The sequence below is a fragment of the Candoia aspera genome, chromosome 1, assembly GCF_035149785.1.
Source record: "Candoia aspera isolate rCanAsp1 chromosome 1, rCanAsp1.hap2, whole genome shotgun sequence".
Taxonomy (NCBI): domain Eukaryota; kingdom Metazoa; phylum Chordata; class Lepidosauria; order Squamata; family Boidae; genus Candoia; species Candoia aspera.
The window spans coordinates 296283170-296301232 of NC_086153.1; the positions used below are offsets into that span (position 1 = coordinate 296283170).

The following is an 18063-nucleotide window of genomic DNA, read 5'->3' on the forward strand; positions in this document are numbered from 1 at the left end:
TTCGCCCCACAAATTGTATCAGCCTGCTAACCGCTTTTCCTTTCTCTTTCGGAACAATCGCTGTCCCGAAAATCCAGGGTACGGGGCGTGAGATAAAATAGGGAAAATTGGTCCGAAATTCTTCAAGGAGCCTCGATTACCGCCGACGTCCTCGAAGCATCACGAAGCGTCCTTTCTGTGCTGGTGTCTTATCATGATCTCGTGATCACCGGTGGAGCCAACAAGTGAAATCTAAGTGTTGGCACACCTGTATGATCCTGCGCTCAATAATTCCCTAGTACCAAACACTTTTGACTAATTGAGCTGATTCGATCCCGTAGTCATGCTCAGATATAAAGCTTGGTGGAATGGCTTCTTCCGAGTAAACCTTGCAGATCGGTTGGATTGTAGCGAAGATCCACATTTTTAACTGTGGCCTGAGAATATGACATTAGGATGTATTGTTACAGCACTGAAGAAGCTCGCCTAACAGTTGCCCTAACAGCGTCATGACAAGAGGTTGATCCTGAAAAAAAAAAAGAGGGGGGATTATGTTGTATTTTGAAGAGGTTGTTGTTCTTTCAGGTTTTGCTTTTTTCATAAAATACTGGGGATGGGAAGCTTTCGAATGTGAGGTTACAAACTGAGATTGCAAGCGGCTTGGAACTACTGTATTGTTCTCTTTTTACAGTAATTTAATTTTCAGAATTTGTAAACCCGTTTTTGTATTTCTTTTTTATTTCCCCCCCGTTCTCTTCTTAAGGATCTTTAAAAATAACAATAAAAAAGAACTATGCTGTCTGTAGCAGCCCCGCCCCACTAAATTAATTTTATTTATTACATAAATCTCTACGGGCTAGGAGTAAAGTGCAGCCAAGGAAGCGAATCATGCCCTCTAGTGGACAGCGTTCTGTTCAGGAACTTTTAGGAGAAGCCCTTGTTGGAACAGTTTTCAAGAAAACTTGTCCCTGAAACGGAAAAGGAGAATGGATTGAATATTTTGGCATTATGTCGTCTTCCCCTCCCAGTTAATTCCAGCTGCTAAACAGAATCTTGAATCTTAAAGCTAAAGTGTACCTAATGTGACTTTTTCCGTTTTATGAACCATTTCTCATGCTGTGACATCCTATTTCCAGTTTTATTTTAGTGGCTCTTAGAATGAAAAGATGCCTGTTGGAAATATGCCATTCCTTACATCCATAACTAATATTTTAGTTGATTTATTGTTAAATATATACATTAGTTTTCTATTACAAAATAATACTCCAAACATAATATAAAATATAGCAACCAAAACACAATAAAACAATTCAATGACAAAAGTTCTCTAAACATATAAAGAGGAAGAAGATAATACAAATAGAAAGCAGCAGTTTATTTAGAAAATAAAGAAATCCTTTCTCATAAAGATTGAGTCACCTGATGAAAATCAATCACTAGTGCCCAATGAATCCAATTAACATTATATATTCCAATGTGACAGAATTGGCCACAAGAGCATTCAGTGATGCACTATCACTATCTGCATGCTGTAAGAAAAGAAGAAATTTTATGCACACTGCTGTGCATTGAAGAAAAAAATGTGCAATGAATACTCTATGTGACTGCTTTGCTAGCATGTAAGTGCAAAAAAAATTCCAGCAGGTGGAATTATGGAATTATGGAAATCAAGACAACAAACAGGCCACAGCAAATGACATAGAAAGGGGTTTCACTTTTATTCTGCACCTAAGTAAATAAAAATGCTTTCAATAGCACATTTTGTAATGTTCACTTTGTGATACTATGTTTAATCTCTTAAGTGCCATAACTTTGAAAATATGAAGGGACTCCAGGAAATATAAGCATCTGGGGCATCAGCCATTTGCAGCCCATCGAATTGCTTTTAATTATGACCTCGGTGCATCAGCCTTTCCCTTTGGTGCGTTTCAGGCCCTGGGACTGCAATTCCAATCACTTCCTCCAACCAGCATAACCACTTAGGAAGGAGGGCTGGAACTTTACATCTGGAGGACACCAGCTTAAGGAAGGCTTCTTAGTGATTGAAAGTATGGACTAGATACTTGTATATAAATGTGACCTTCTGGATCCTAAATGTTTATCCTGATTTTATTTCTACAGTCACCTCCAGTACCAGCCCTAGGCAATGGGTACAATTACTGGCAGAAGAATTGTATATAGGGAAATACAAAGCAGAAAGAGGTAATTCCAAAACAGTTACTTGCATGGAAATTTCTAATAGGAGAAATGCTCTGGGGTTCAATCTCTTGAAAATCAAATATTCGGTTCAGGGAGAAAGACTTTCTCCACTTGAAACACAAACGCACAGCCCTCGTGGGCATTAAACTTTCGACTTCTCCGCTTTTTTTAGAGAGCAGCTCGTTCTCATTACGCTTCCACAGATCCCTGACCTAGAGATATTTCTAGTTCTTTTTAAGACTGAGCAATGCTTAAACACGTGCCTTGCTGGACGTACGTCTGTGTTTCCCAGCCTTGAGAATTTTAAGATGTGTGGATTTCAACTCACAAAATTCTCCAGCCAGCTGGAGGTATACAAGACTCCATCAGCCCCTTTTCTCAATTCCTCCAGCCAGAAGTCCGCGGACTCTTTAAAGGAAGTCGCGGTTGCTATGGACGCTTGAAGGGCGGGACTCTTTTCCGGAAGTGAACGGCTTCTCTCTCCTCGCGACCCGCACATTGGGCCTGAGGGATGGAGGACGAGTTGGAGTTGGATGAGGAGGTCTGCAAGGGGGTAAGAAGAACGCGAGGACTGGGGCATGGTTGCCATAGTGATGGAGGGGCCTCTTTCCTGCCCGGTTTTTCAGCCCGCCTTGCGTGATTTCCTCTGACAGGCGAAGGATCGCCTTCCTCAGGCATTTGGCCGGACTTAGCGGCCAAGGTCGTTGCTCCCAGCTCATCCCAAGCCCTCCATAGGCGCGGAGCCGAGTTCGTGCCGCGGCTCAGCTGAAAAAACTCAGACTCGGCGCGCCGGTCGTTAGAAAAGCTTTAAATGGCAAAGCGAATTGTTGCTGCAGAACCTCCCGGGCAAACGGTTATCTCGGAGGGAGGGCGGTGTGTGTCTCAGCAGAAACGCACCTTGATAGCTGTTGCAAGCAAATAGTTGGCATCCGCAAACGGGGAAGCTCTGTCTAATTTGATTTAACAGCAACAGTGACAATGATTTTAGCTGATCACTTAACTCTTCCTGGTGAAGCCTTTTGACTTTTCACACTTCCATAACATCAGCCACCCTCAAGGTGTTTCCTACGCGATAGCTCCAAAAACCATTGCTGTGAACCTTGTCCGTCTTCCTCTCCTTAATGAACTCTTTCTGGTAACATAAAGGCATATCAAAAGAAATGGTAGGAAAACCTGATGGTTATGAACGGATCACCTATACAATGTTGTGAAAGAGACAGGACTATTAAATAGCAACAACAAAAGAACTTCACCCCCAAATACTCTCACAATAAATTTAAGGGATGGGGGAGCTTGTAAGCATGTTTCTTCAGAAGTAAACTGTACTGTATCCAGTTGAACTTACTTCTTAGTATTTTTAGGACAGGAAAGTTTGTTCAAAAGAATTGAATCCTTCAGTTTTAACCTAGAGTTGTAAACATGGCAAACATAACACACTAGTTGAACCTAAATGCTTCCACTTTCCTCCCTTGAAACTGTTCCGTTTTCACCCCCTCTCCTGCACTGGCTTATTTTTTTCACTTTTTGGCACCTTGCTAAATTTTTCAAGAAGGAAGGTATCTTGTTTTGTTTGCAGCACATGCTTAATGTTGGATTCATTTTTCACACGTAGAAATCTTTTCTCCACAAGTCACCATGCATGAATTGCTTTAGACTAAAATAGACTGATAACCACAGATTGACTATCCCTGTAGTACCTTCATTATTATGCACAGTTCTGAGGCAGGTCTTTTGAATAACTACAGTAATATTCTTCACGTAGGTGGTAAAGATGGGTAGACGTGCTCATCACGATTACTTCCCAGAAGAAAACCATCTTAGCCAGATGAACTCTCCAGCTGCACAGGTGGGTACAACTAAATTGAGCAAAATTGTGTGGACAGCTTGGAATTGAATTTCCTGGTAAATGGAGCATATTACTCAAGTAACAATGTAAGGTTACCCTATCTGGGCTGCAGAATTCCAGCTGACCACTAATTGGCCACAAAGCAACAGAAAATTATACAGTAACTTGGCAACCATCTGGTAGTTGTCTATATTTCTGCAGTCCAGATATAGTAGCCATAGATAGTGAGGATTTCTAATTGTGAGACTTGCTGGTTGTAGAAATCTTGTCCTGGAACATGTTGTCAAATATAGCTTTTCGCTGCATGATATATTTCCATAGATATATCAGCAGAAGTTCTGTGGTAGAGCTGGAAAAGCTGGTGAATTAAACTCTGGGTGACCATATACCAAGTAACCATTTACAACATGATGTATTGAATACTTAGTAAGCTGGTCATTGATACTATTTTTTCAAATAGTACTACTCACCATATTTCAGATTGGTTGCTGACATCACAATGTCTTCATAATTACTAGAAAATTATAATAGACTACTGGAATGTTTTCATGTGATTACTTGAATTCCATGACAAGTTATTCAGTGTTCATTTATATGCAACAATATATTAACATGTGTAAGGAATAGATAATCCTCTTACAGCAGGGGCATCTTCAGAAGGGCCTTTTCAGCAGATCTGAATGGATAGGTTTGTCACAGATGGGGAGAATTCTTGAATTGTCATCCCCTAAAATGTGTAGGGCTTTGGGGATTAATACAAGATCTTAAGTTATGCTTGTTAGGCAATTGACCAGCAGTGCAGATATTTCAGTATGGGCATCATGCAGTCTCTCTTCTTTTGCTAGTTAGCAGCCTAAGTGCTGCATTTTGTAACTTGTAGACACTTCTTAAAGATATTTCATGTAATGAGCATTTATAGTTAGGACCCAGTATAACTTAGGCATGAATAACTGTTGTCAAATCTTGCCAACTCAGGAAGTGTTGTGTTTGCTACACTAAGTGTAATTGTTCAAAAAAGTTCCTTTGCCATAGCTGCCACCTGCACATCCAATGACAGCTGAAGATCAAGGTCCTGCTCTTTTATGGGGAGTGCAACCCTATCTAAAAGAAGCTGAACCTTAAACCCTGAGTTCATTTCTTATTTACCAGCAGCACATCTATCTTGTCTAATTTAATTCAGCTTAATTTCCCTCATCCTACATATTATCAACAGTAGACAGTTTTAAAGAGTACTATTCTCAGTATACTGATGGTACATCACTCCAAATGATATTCCCAAATAATTTCATGTAGATATTCAACAGAATGGGGAATAAAATAGGGTGCTGTGGAGCTCTGTAAGTCAGTGGTGCTATGTGTTGTATGGTGTTCTCTAACACCACCATCTGGATTCCATTTGACAAAAAGGACCAGAGCCACTATATCAGTGCCCCTAAGGCCCATTACTGCCAGATAGTCCAGAAGGATGCCAAGTTTGATGGGTCAAGCATCATCTGGAAGTATTTGGAGCTGCAAGATCATTACCTTTCCTAAAAAGAGAATTTTTTAGATTTAGCATATAATTGAACAGATCTCCTGGGGCAAGGAAGGGTTTCTTAAAAAGAGATCTTACAACTGCATCCTTTAGGCAGAGACAATACACAGCTAGGCACTGATCTCTTATCTATGGGGTCCATCCTGTCCTGGCCAATTCAGTTAGCCAGGAGGGGCAGAGGTTGAGTAAGCAGGTGGTGGTTCTCATTTCTCCATATACTCAGTTCACATCCTTGAGATCTGTGAACTTCAAAGAATTCAAAATAGCAGGACAAGCTTTTGTCACACAGAACAGTGTTGTTCTGTTCTTTTCTGGACTCAGTTCTCTTCTGTTAATCTTTTGTTCCTGTCATTCCCAAAGAGATGAGCCTCCATCTGTGTGATCTGATCCATCTGAGGATGAGACTGTCTTTCAGCTATTTCTGTTTGTGATTCAGCTATCATTTTGTTCACCATCACTCTGAGCTCTGAGGTAAACTAAGGAGCTGATTTGTTTTGTAAGAGGACAGAAGGTGCTAGGAGCAATATTGTCAACTATATGGGCTATCTCTATGTTCCTGAAATCAGCCAAAGCTTCAACTGTATTGCCAATAGATGAGATGGAAACCCTCCCAAAGTTGAGACTTCCGGGGAAGAAATGGCAAACTGAAGACGGCTCTGCTAAAAGTGGAGCCAAGGACTACAGTGGAATGAACAGCGGGCGAGTAGACCAGCTCTTCGTAATTCCTCTCCGGACAAGGAAGGGCCTGAGATTGCCCATAGGTGCTGCTTACAGTTGCTTCTCACGAGGAGACTGTAAGACGGCTGTCTCCAGGAGGTTTAGAGCTCTGGAGACGAAGGAGTAGCTACAGTATCTTGCTCAACCCATGGTCAGTGCCTTTAAGGACACTGGGTTTGCATATTTCCTTTTCTGATCACTTTCAGAAATTGCTTGTTAACTGCTTTTCAGCTATTGGGAACCTTTGGATCGACTCGTTTTACAGCACTAGGTGAGTTTCCTTCAATCCTTAGCAAAAAGTTTTAAATACAAGTTTAAGGACATTTTTTCTGGAATAAACAGAAAAAGGCTGATTAAAACTTTGATTTTAGAAAGTTACAAATGGACTAAGGGTCCAGATAAATTTGAAATAAGATTTTGGAATTAATTATAAGAATACTTCCTGTGGGAAAATACTTTTGTTTTGAATTCTTTAAAAAAAACATGAAAACGTGATAGGATGGGACTTTGAAGGCTGGAGAGTAGAGGGAACTAGAAGGAATTAAGGATTACAATTAAAAGATACGAACACTTAAATTTGACTTACTAATACAGAATGGAGCAAAATATTTTAACATTCGACATATTGAAGGGTATTTTGAACAATGGACCCAGAAGTTAATTGTAAGGGTGTCTGCCTCTATAAATAGACTGTGTTTAAAAGATGTTATGGAAGAGGAACAAGTTTTACTGGACAAGGCTGAGACTGATCTGAAAGTGGATTTAAAAATGATAAGCCTCAAGAATGATATGGACAAAAGATGCTACACTGGACATATAAAAGAAACCAGCTGGTGTCTTAATAATTAAAAGGGATATACAAATAACAAACCAAGAGAGTGACCTGGATAATCTCCCTATACTGGAGTTACAAAAGAGGCTTGTTAAAGCTTTGAAGAATTTTGTGAGAAGGGACAAAGAAAAAATGAAAAGAAATCAAGTTTTAGGACATATTTGAAGAGATTAAAGATCAAGATTGTTAAAAGTAAAACAAAGGAATATAAAGTTGGTTTATTTGACCAAGGTTAAAATTTTGTTATCTCTGGTAACCCTTAATGGACTTTTGCTGATTAGGATTGAAATAATGAGGTTTTTAAGGATTTGTGTATAGATAAGAGATGGGATATGGGAAGAAGAGATCATTTGTTGTATTTTAAGAGTAGGTGGTAAGTTACTAAAATTGTTTATACTTGTGATGAAGGGAGAAACAATTTCTTTATATATTTCTTTTCTTTTTCTTTACTATATTATTTTTCTTTTCTATTTCTTTTCTATTTTCTATTTCTTTTCTGCACCTTCTATTTTTTATTTTTTATTTTGCATTTGTTTTTTATCATTGTAGTTGTAATTTTTAATATAACTACTATAAAAAAAAGGAAACCCAAAGTCATTCTGGAAACTACCTAGATTCAACAAGGACTGAGGTTTGACTACTTTATATGGTTTTTCATTGTTGTAGAATTTTGTGCCAATCTAAAGCTAACTAAAGAGTGATCTGTCCATGACAGTGGAGTCACACAATCATCTTGAGATCACCAGTTCCACCCAACATGGTACCAAATCTAGTGTGTGCTCTCTGCTGCATCTTTTGGGCCAGATACCATACATTTCTGGAATGACCAGTACTATAACTGGATGTTTTAAAAAGCATTAGAGGCAATTCCTTGATGATTAGTCAAGCTGACATATGTATTATATTTTATCATTTCTCTTCTTTGGCCCTATGATTTTTGTCTGAATTTCCTGGGGAATATGCTTAGATTTATCTGTATTTGATATACATTCTGTACTGCAAAGGCAAATGTAACTTCTGGTTGACTAAATCCTAAGCAGAACTATCTCTGCAGATTAGACTCAGTTGATGTGTTGGGTATCTGTGGCATTTGTGTATCATTTGCCTACAACTTAACTTGGTTAGTTCTGTGTATCTCCTAATTATTTCCTATATTGGGATAGTATTGGCTGCTTCATAAAACTGGGTAGTTAAACAAAGAAAGGAATAGTAAATAGGGTTTAGTGTGATATGTTGAGCTGGAAGAAGTGAATATGACTTGAAAGTGAAGAGATTTAGCACCAAGAACTTTTTTTACAATATTTATAATATTTTTTTGCTTGAATTAATAAACCTTAACAGGATCTTGAAAGTAAGCAATCCTACTTCCTTAATGTTTTGTGTGATAGTTGGTCTTGATGGGCTGAAAATTGATTTAGAGCAAATGCTGCATGCTACAGTTGTAAGGATCAGAGTGATGTGTATGGCTATATGCTGAAGAATCACTTTTAACTATTGCCATAAACTTCAATTTTTCTCCTCTTTGCACTGAAAAGCCTTGAAATATTCAGTGTATTTATTTCCAATTTAAAAATATAATAACTCTAGGTATTATTTATGTGCTTATCAAATGTTGCTTATTAGCCATAATATGCATATTCTGTGTTCTTCCTAATCTCCTTTTGATACATAGCAAATGATGGAAAACTGCATTGCCTTCTGCAATATCAGCATAGGTAACTCAGAAGTTCTGAGGCTATATCGTAGATGGAAAACCCCAGCTATGGCATTAGAGAACATTTTATACTTGTTGCCAGACAGTGTTTCTTGACCTTGGGATGAGAACAAATGATCTCTTTAGACTGAAATTAGGTAATATTTGCCAAGATGTTTCTAAGCCACCTTCTTCTTGCTGAAGAAGCCTGCTATGATTTGGCATTTTTCTTTTTCTCACATAATATTAAACCCTTATTTTATCATAATAATAATGAGCAGAAGTGAGTCTTGGACTTTTATTCTTCCTCACTTCTTCCTCCTCCTATGTGGCTGAGAAGGAGGCATTCAGACGTTTTTGCTTAACTATGGTTTGTTTCATCCAAACTGACAAAATGTTTTACTATTAATTATATTAAAATTAATTATTTATAACAAGCAAACTTGAAACCATAAAAATTTAAAGCAGATAGAGGTACAGCAAATATAGAAATATGGTATTAAATAATTGCAATATTTATTATATCATGCAAAACTGAGACATTATTCTTAATATCTTAAGATAGCATTGATGGGAACTGTCCACTTTCAGCAATGCTACAGTTTAGTTGTTGTTCCACCTGTTTTTTTTTTTTTGCTTAATTCAGTGCTTATGGATAGATTAACCAAAACACTTAATGTACTTCTGGGACATAAAACTCAAGTGTGGAAGGACAATGTTCACAATGATGTGCTCTGAATAACATGACTTGGAAACATTGAGATCTATAGAGTTTTTCTATCTGAATACTCGTATCTAAATATATATGTATAACTTGAAATTAAGAAATACATCTTCCATCAGAGGAGGATCCAGGCATTATTAGTATTGCCCATCCCATGCAAGTCTTTGTGGAATGGATCAGCGTTACTTCTTTTGAAGCCATCCAGCTGCCTGTAGAAGAAGTGTTGGACTTCCAACTGTTCCCTTGGAATGTTGCCAAATTCTCCAATAGGAATCTGAAAAATGTAGCTGAACTCATGTTCCCTAATTAGGCCAGCTTTCTTAAAATGAGCTGTAGCCTCATTCAGCCTGGAGCTCCCCAAGGTCTTTTATTTAGCCTGTAGAACCCTGAATAGCTGCCTAGTTATTTTCAGCCTGCTGAGGTTATCTCCTTATCCTCAATTACATTTTTCATCGTTCTCATCAAAATAACTCTCTTAAGCATCTATAGTTCCCAGTACTTTTCATTTTGGTCTTCACTGTTAGTCTGTGCTGATCATTGTGGAGTGTTGAGCACAAGCCCATGGGAAAGGGTTGTATTAAAATTCTAATTCTAAACTTGTATATCATTCTTCGAATTCTTCCTAACCTGAGCCCACCAAAAGATGAGCGAAATGGCTATTACTTGAATGCTGTTATTCCTCACATTGGCTGGCCCTGCAACATTGGAAACTATTGAGATACACTGTACTGTACCATGGGTTATGTCTCCATGGAAAAGAGTTGAGATATTTGGATATTAACAACATAGTCATGGGTATAAGGATAATAAAAATGCATTTTGCAGTTAGAGTTAAGTAAGACAAGAAATAAACCAGTTACAAGAGATATTGAAAGTTTAAACCTTTTTAAAATGTTTCAAGTAGGGGTTAGTTACAAGAGACTCTAGGATTATATTAAGGAAAAACACTTCTATTTGTGGATGAATGGGTTAATTAGACATAACAGCAATTTATATACATATGTAGGATGATCACACTTGGTGATTAATTTGTGAGATCCATATAGAAAAAAGATGACTTCCACTGGAAAAAAAATGTATTATCATGATACAATATGAAACAGCCTTCATTCAGACATAACACCTGAGACCTGCTTAGCTCCAGTGAAGGAATATGTTGTGCTTCCCTTACATCCAGTCTTGTTAATTAATTAATTAATTAATAGATCACCTGACTCCAATGTGGCATACAATATAAATTTTAAACAATAGAATACAAACAATACAAAAATTAGATGTCCAGATAAATAACAGAATTCTCAAAAATCAATTGTCACCACAAGAATTTTTACAAACCAGTTGCCCATCAAGGGATCCTCTACCCACTATAACCCAAGGGGGAAGAACCAGGTGTATAGTATCTGGGAGGATATTTCAGGGGCAGGTGCTACAACAAAGAAGGCCCAGTTCTTGGGTCTCATCAGATGGTACTGTTTAATCAGTTGGAAATGGACAGACAAAAATACCTTTTGATCCTACGTCTTCCACTTATCATTGTATGTCTCCCTTTTGTCTCTAAACTTTGCAAGCATGTACAGGTAGTCTTCGCTTAACAACCAGTCATTTAGTGATGATTTGGACTTAACAACTGTGCTGAAAAAACACATTTACGACTGGTCCTCATACTTACGACCATCTCAGTGTCCCCATGGTCACGTGATCATGGTTTGGGCACTTGGCAACCAGTTTGCATTTATGACCATCACAGTCTCCCATGGTCATGTGATCACCATTTTCAACCTCGGCCAGCTTCTGGCAAGCAAAATCAATGGGGAACCACATGATTTGCTTAATGACCACGTGGATCACTTAATGCCCATGGTGATTCGCTTAACGACCACCACAAAAAAGGTCATAAAATCATGTTGGATTCGCTTAATGACCACTTCACTTAGCAACCAAAATGCCAGGCCCAATTGTGGTTGTTAAGTAAGGACTACCTGTACTCTATAGGTATTTACTTTTATCCTCCCATTTCTATTCTTGACTAATCTATTTTTTGTCCAATCTCATTTTTACTCAGCCTTTTTCCCCCTGTAACTGCTCTTGCAAAGTTTCTGATGCCCTTCTGCCAAAATCTAAGGGCATTTTATTGACTGTCTTCTGCCTTTAACAGCCATGATACCATTTATTTCAAATACCCCTCTTCTTTGTAGGTTAAAAATTATGTTCTCTACTTTCTGTTACTTAGTGTTTTAATCTGCATCTGAAATTTATATTTGTTTAAATGAAAGTTATCTTGCTAAATCTAGTGGGATGTTTGTTTCTAAGAAAAGCCTGTCAAGGACTGCAACTTTTGTCTCCCATGAAGTTTGAATCTAGTCCCCTACTTTGACCTTATTTTTTGTCTATCCACACTGCACACACACTTTTATTTATGATTGTGGGTTACTTATTAAATCTACCTTTCTATTCTAATAATTCATCAGCTCTGTTAACCACAAATCCTCAAAGCCATTCTATACTCAAAATCTATGTAATATGTGATTTAATGTTTTTGTTAAAATCAAGCACAATTAGTTCAGCCAATATCTCGGGCACACATGATGAAAAAGTGAGGGAGGAGTGCAAGAAATGGCAGGCTAACACGTCTCACGTGATTTCAAGAACCTTTTAACATCTATATCTTGGATTATATTTTTATTGAACGATATTATTTTTTTGTATTTTAACTAGTATTTATTCTTGCTTTATTGTAAACCACCCGGAGTCGCTCTCTGAGTGAGATGGGCGGTGACTAAATTTGAAATATAAATAAATATAAATAAATAAATGATTGCTGAGTTTTGAAAAAGATTATTTTTATAATCATCATGGTTTTGTAATCTCCATTCTCATTTAAATAACTTATATTGCCTATAAGGTTTAGGAGCAAATTGGGAGCTTTGCTTTGTGAGTTTCATAATGGTATGTACAGATATCAACTATTTACACTTTAGGAAAAAGTTATTATAGACCTGTTTTTTTTAAGTATAATAAATAACAGCTTGTTCAGATATATAACTCAAATTAGATGGCTTAATGCATCTAATTAATGTTTGGGAATGCATCTAATTAGTGATTGGGAATTCAGTATAGGGTGACAAAAATATGTATGGGGTCTGCTGTGTATGTGCACTTTTACATCCATATGTGGTGTGTTTCCCTAAAGCATCCCAGTTCAAAATGCTCCTTTTTTGGCACTATAGTTTCCTGGGTTTGGCATCTTAAGAATCTGGAGAAATAATTTAAAGATCAGAAAACTCCATTCACTGCAGCCCCTGAAGGCTTCACATTTTGTGACACAGTCATTCCAGTCGACTGAGCTCTGTCGCTTGCGGATAAGCCCATGTAAGGAAGCTATTTCCTGCGTTCTAAGCTCTGTTTGTCCTTCTGCCCTTCTGCGCCCCCTTTGCTGAAGAAATCTGGTATGTTGAAACTGCAGCATTTGGCTTGTTCCTTCTCCCTGTTTATTTTTGGAGAGTGACTGTTTTTGCTCCTGTTAGGGAGTTATGCTGGGTCATGTCTCCTCCTTCCAGCAGGCAGCAACCTCCAATTTAAAATATTGTCCATTTCCCACACTTATAGATAGTCTACCTGGAAACCAACTGCTTCTGTATCTATAGGAAATGCTAGAGTTTCCCCCCAGAATTTAATATTCAGGAGTGCTTTCCATTCTTTGTGATTTTTTAAAAAAGAGAATGTCCATTTTTATTGCCTTATTATCATTAAAGAAACTTACAAAAACACTAATCTACAAATATTGTTAGAACACTTGACAGCCAGTTCAAATCTGTATTAACTGTATCACTTCGGACAGCAAGCATTACTGGAGATCACATTTTAAAAGAATAAGAGCATTGCAGATTCAGACTACAGGACCATCTAGTTGAGCATCCTGATTTCAAAGTAGCCAGCTAAAAGTTTACTAGTGGGGCATTGTAATCAATGCAGCTATACATCCAAGATGGCTCTGAGACCAGAAGAATGTTCCGTTCTTCCTTCAGGGTGCTGTAGCACTATCCAGCATAGTTCTCGCAACTTCATTCAGGTAGCAGGTTTTTCCCACCCACAGTACTTCAGTTCCCTAAGAGAAGTTTGTAGAAATGGAAGACATTCTTTTATGTCATTCTTAAGTAACAAGACTTTAGTCCAAACATTCAGATGACTTTTCTTAGATATTAACATGGATATTAATAAGCAGAAGAGAAATGATACAAACCTGAAGTACTCCAGTTGCCATAGGGCAGAACAGTAGTCCAATATGATTTTCTAGGAATGTCCTTAGAAAAAAGATTAGAATCACTGCAGTTCTCTCAGCTACTCCTCTATTTTAGACTAGGTGCTAAAGAAAAATTCCACAGCTGGTTATGTCAAAAGCTGTTGATAAATCTCAGGAAACTATCAGAGTTACATTCTGTACCTTCCTTCTCCAATTTAAGTTATCCTTTAATAGTTGCCCAGTCCTGTATTACAAAAAGTGTGCAAAAAAGATGTAATAGAAAAAGTTTGAATAAAAATGCACATATAAGGATAAATGTGCATGGAAGAAGGTAAGTTTCTAAATACTAGGTTAATACAAGGTTAGAGAAATGTGAAAGTGAGTGAAATCATACTTGACAGATTTCCAGTACGTATAATAACAGTACATTGTTTAAATTGTAGCATTTAGACTGTGTAAAAATAATATTTGGGTTACAACTATTGATTTGGCTATAATTATTAGCCATTATAGAAGTCCCCTTCTTGGGTCACAAGAATAGAATACAAATGTTGATAAATAATAATTGGAGTCTTATTTTCCTTCATATTGCTTCTTTCCTTCTTAAGCGTCCATCATCTAAACCACATATACGAGAAGGAGTGTGGTCTGGCTTGGTTGGTGTAAATGTGTCCAGGTAAGTACAATTTTGTTTAATTACACTAGAGTTCAAAATATGATGTTGTTAATCTGGGCAGCTTCCTAGCAAATGGTAATAGGAGCTTTTACAGCATGGTGTCAGCCCTTCCAGGTAAACCAGACAAGAAACACAACTAGATGAACTAATTCTACTTTATTGTAAGGCTACTCATTTTTCTTTGCCATGACCTTTGCTGCAGATGCCTTCAGGTTAGACCTGCATCTGTATGGGCAGTTGTCTAGCCTCAATTTTATCAGCTTGGCTCCCTATCTTCCTGCATCATTGTCCAGCAATCCTATCCTGCCCCTGCATTCTATTTTCCAGGGACAGATGCCTCAGCGTCAGCTTCCGTTTTGACCAGTGATTAACATGTTTTAGACTAGTCTTATATCTCAAGGCCAGGGATGAGTATCTTATGCTATTTTGACTGCATATGACCTACCAAGCATCCATAAACAACATCACTAAAATTTGGCAGGAGAATGGCTGAATTTTAATTTCACCATTTTGGGGGGAGTTGGGAGGGTTGAGTGGTATTATGGAGGGGCAATGGGAGCAGTTAGCATAACTCTCTCTCCTATCATCACTCTTAAAACCTGCCCCAGAACATGCTAAAAAAACCCTCTACCACACTCCTAGTGACCTCAGAATGTCATTGGATAGCCTTACGCAGTCCTTCAGAAGGCTGGGAGGCTGAATTTTGGCCACTAATCCCCTGTCTCTCTTATGCTCCTAGTCAACACCACTTTCTGATCTTGCATGTACTAGACTGGATGTACAAATTTCATTTCTGTGGCTCATTTCTGGGATTTATTTTATGCAGAATGTGCTAGAAAACAAAAATGGACTCTATATTTATGGTAGATGTGAGAAAAAGAAAGAGTAGAAATGAAATCAGCATAAATGATTTGACCCATTTTCTTCAATTCTGGCTAACAAATTTTACTTAGTCCAGTCTGCACTAAATATTTTTATTTATTTGCAATATATATTTGCAAGACTTTAGATGGATTAGAACAATATAAAAACACAATCACAATAAATAATTAAGACCCATTAAAATCCCACAACTATTGTCAACCTTATTTAGAGTTTTCCACACTAAAAACCCTGTAGAAGCACAGTTTTTACAACCTTTCTGAATGGTAAGAATGGATCCCACATATTGGGGCAATATTCCAAAGTGAGGAAGCTGCTATCAAGAAACTTATCTTTCAGGGCTGTGCCTCCCAGTCTCTCAGGGGATAGGTACCCACAACATCCCTTCTTGACCATCCCATATTATGTGAGCTGATGCCACCTATAGTTGGTGGTCCCAATGCCAGTGAAGGTCCAACCCTTCATAAATAATAACTAGCCCCTTGAATTGGGCCCAGAACCCTATTGGTGACTAGTGCAGCTCCCACAACATAGGTGTTACTCTCAAACTGGTTAGTATTAGGCAGCAAGTAGGTATCCATATTCTGTACTAGCTGTAACATTCAGGTAATCTTTGAGGGCACCCCATGTACAGCAACTTGCAGTAGTCTAATCTGAAGCTGACAAGGGTGTGAGCCCCTTATGTGCACCATTTGGTCCAGAAGAGGTCACATCTGGCAGACCAACTGAAGCTGGCTGAAGGCTCTCCAAACAATTGCCTCTACCTGCTGCACTCGCTGGATCAGGAATGCCCCAGACTGTGCTCCTTTAGGGGAATGCTCTATCAAGAGCAATAGATAGAATGTCCATGGTATTGAGTGCCTCTATACTAATAGCAACTCTGTCTTATGGGAATTCCATCCAAATCTGTTCCATGCCATCCAGCCTATAGGCATTAGATCAAGAATTCTGCCACATCTCCTGCTTATTCTGGGGTAGAGATACACAACTCCTCCCCCTCCCCCTCCCCCTCCCCCTCCTTCTCTGTTGTTGTTGTCATCATCACCATCCTTTTTATCCCATTTTTTATATATTTTGGTCAACTCAAGGCAGCAAACATACATAATACTCCTGCCTCCTATTTTCTCCACAACAAGAACTCTGTGAGGTGAATTGGGCTGAGAGAGAGTGACTAGCCTAAAGTCACTGAGCTGGCTTTCATGTGTAAGGCAAGCCTAGAACTCATAGTCTCCTGGTTTCTATGCCAGCACCTTAACCACTACACCCGACTGGCTCTTTTATATATGCTGATGACATCACATTCCAAACCAACAGATGAGCTCTCCCAGCAGCTTCACGTAAGAGGGCTGAACCCTGGGGCACCCCTACTGGAGCAACCAAGTGTTTGAATGTTCCCCATGGAACTACCCATTCAAGAAGAATAGTTTTGCTTTATTTTATTGTTATATTATGCACTGCTTTTGTGATTTTATTATGTAGTTATTCAAATGCTATTTTAAATGTACCATGTATGTTTTAATGATTTTTCTTATGTAATGTAAGCTATTGCAGGATATAAATCTAATAAAATGAATGAATAAAGAACAATACCACTGTTGAACAGTGTCTCCAATCCCCAACTCTTACAAGCAGCTCAACAGCATGGTCAGCAGTATCTAAGAGGACCAGGAGAGCCCTGCCACAGGTCACCTCTAAGAGTATCTATTACAGTTTCTATCCCATTCTGGAGCCTGAACCCCAACTGGAAGGGATCCAGATAATCTGTATCATCCAGAGTACTCTGTAATTGCTGCCCAATCATCCTCTCTAGCCTTCCCTAGAAAGGGAAGGCTGCATATTGGTTGATAATTATCTTAAATGGCTGGATTGAGTGATGACATCTCGAGAAGGGGAGCACCACCATGTCCTTCAAGCTAGTAGCATTACTCGCTCCATCAAAAATACATTCACCACCCCTAGCACCAATTGTCATTCCCTTTCTGGCTGTCTGAACAAGCCAGGAGGGGCACAGGTTTAATTTACTGATGGCTGAGCTTATCCCACAAAGAAACCTGTCCACGTCCACTGATGTCATAGGCTCCCAAACAGTCCCAGATGATCTTAGGAGGAAGAATCCAAGGTGATCCCACAAGACATTATGTTTGTCATCTCACAAGACACTGTCCCACTGGAGTTTAGCTATAAGCGGATATGAGCATTTTTCTCTGCAAAGAGCCTGGCAGACTGCCCAGTGTATGATGGCATTTTCCATCAATTTCTGGAATGAGAGAATCAGCATCTTTCATCATATTTTGACATTTGGTTTATTGAAGTGCTGAAAAAAATCTATGTTTATAAAAGAAATGTTGAAGGAAAGGGTAGTAGGGCCTTGTGTATATTCTCACCAGAAGCTCATATTCTTTCATCCAAAGATATTCTAGTAATGCAATTCCAGATAGGATGCTTGCTTAGTTAATGAAATTAAATGGATCAAACCCCCACAAAAGCCTTCTCTTGGATCTTGGGACCATCTTGTGGAATAACTTCAAGTTGTCTGAGCATCGCTGTTGTTTCACGGAACATAGTTTATGAAGCACTACTGTGGTGGGCAAGATAGATCATGGTGTATCAAAAAGGAAGATTAATCCAAGATATACTGTATATGAAAATGAGGTGAGAAATTAAGTACAGTGTGTTTGCATTCTCTGTATAGTTACCATCTACTCACTTCTTTACCACTTCTGTTACATTGTTTTGTCTGC

The 18063-nt window shown here is 38.4% G+C and overlaps 1 protein-coding gene across 1 annotated transcript in view; it reads left to right on the forward strand.

The window, feature by feature from the left end:
- Positions 1-2641: 2641 nt before the first annotated feature.
- Positions 2642-18063, forward strand: part of IFT43 (intraflagellar transport 43) — a 76522-nt gene continuing 61100 nt past the window's right edge. The window contains exons 1-3 of the mRNA XM_063290138.1: positions 2642-2731; positions 3941-4024; positions 14373-14440. Coding sequence (XP_063146208.1) covers positions 2690-2731; positions 3941-4024; positions 14373-14440 — 194 coding nt within the window. The 5' untranslated portion in view covers positions 2642-2689. The remainder of the gene's footprint in view (positions 2732-3940; positions 4025-14372; positions 14441-18063) is intronic.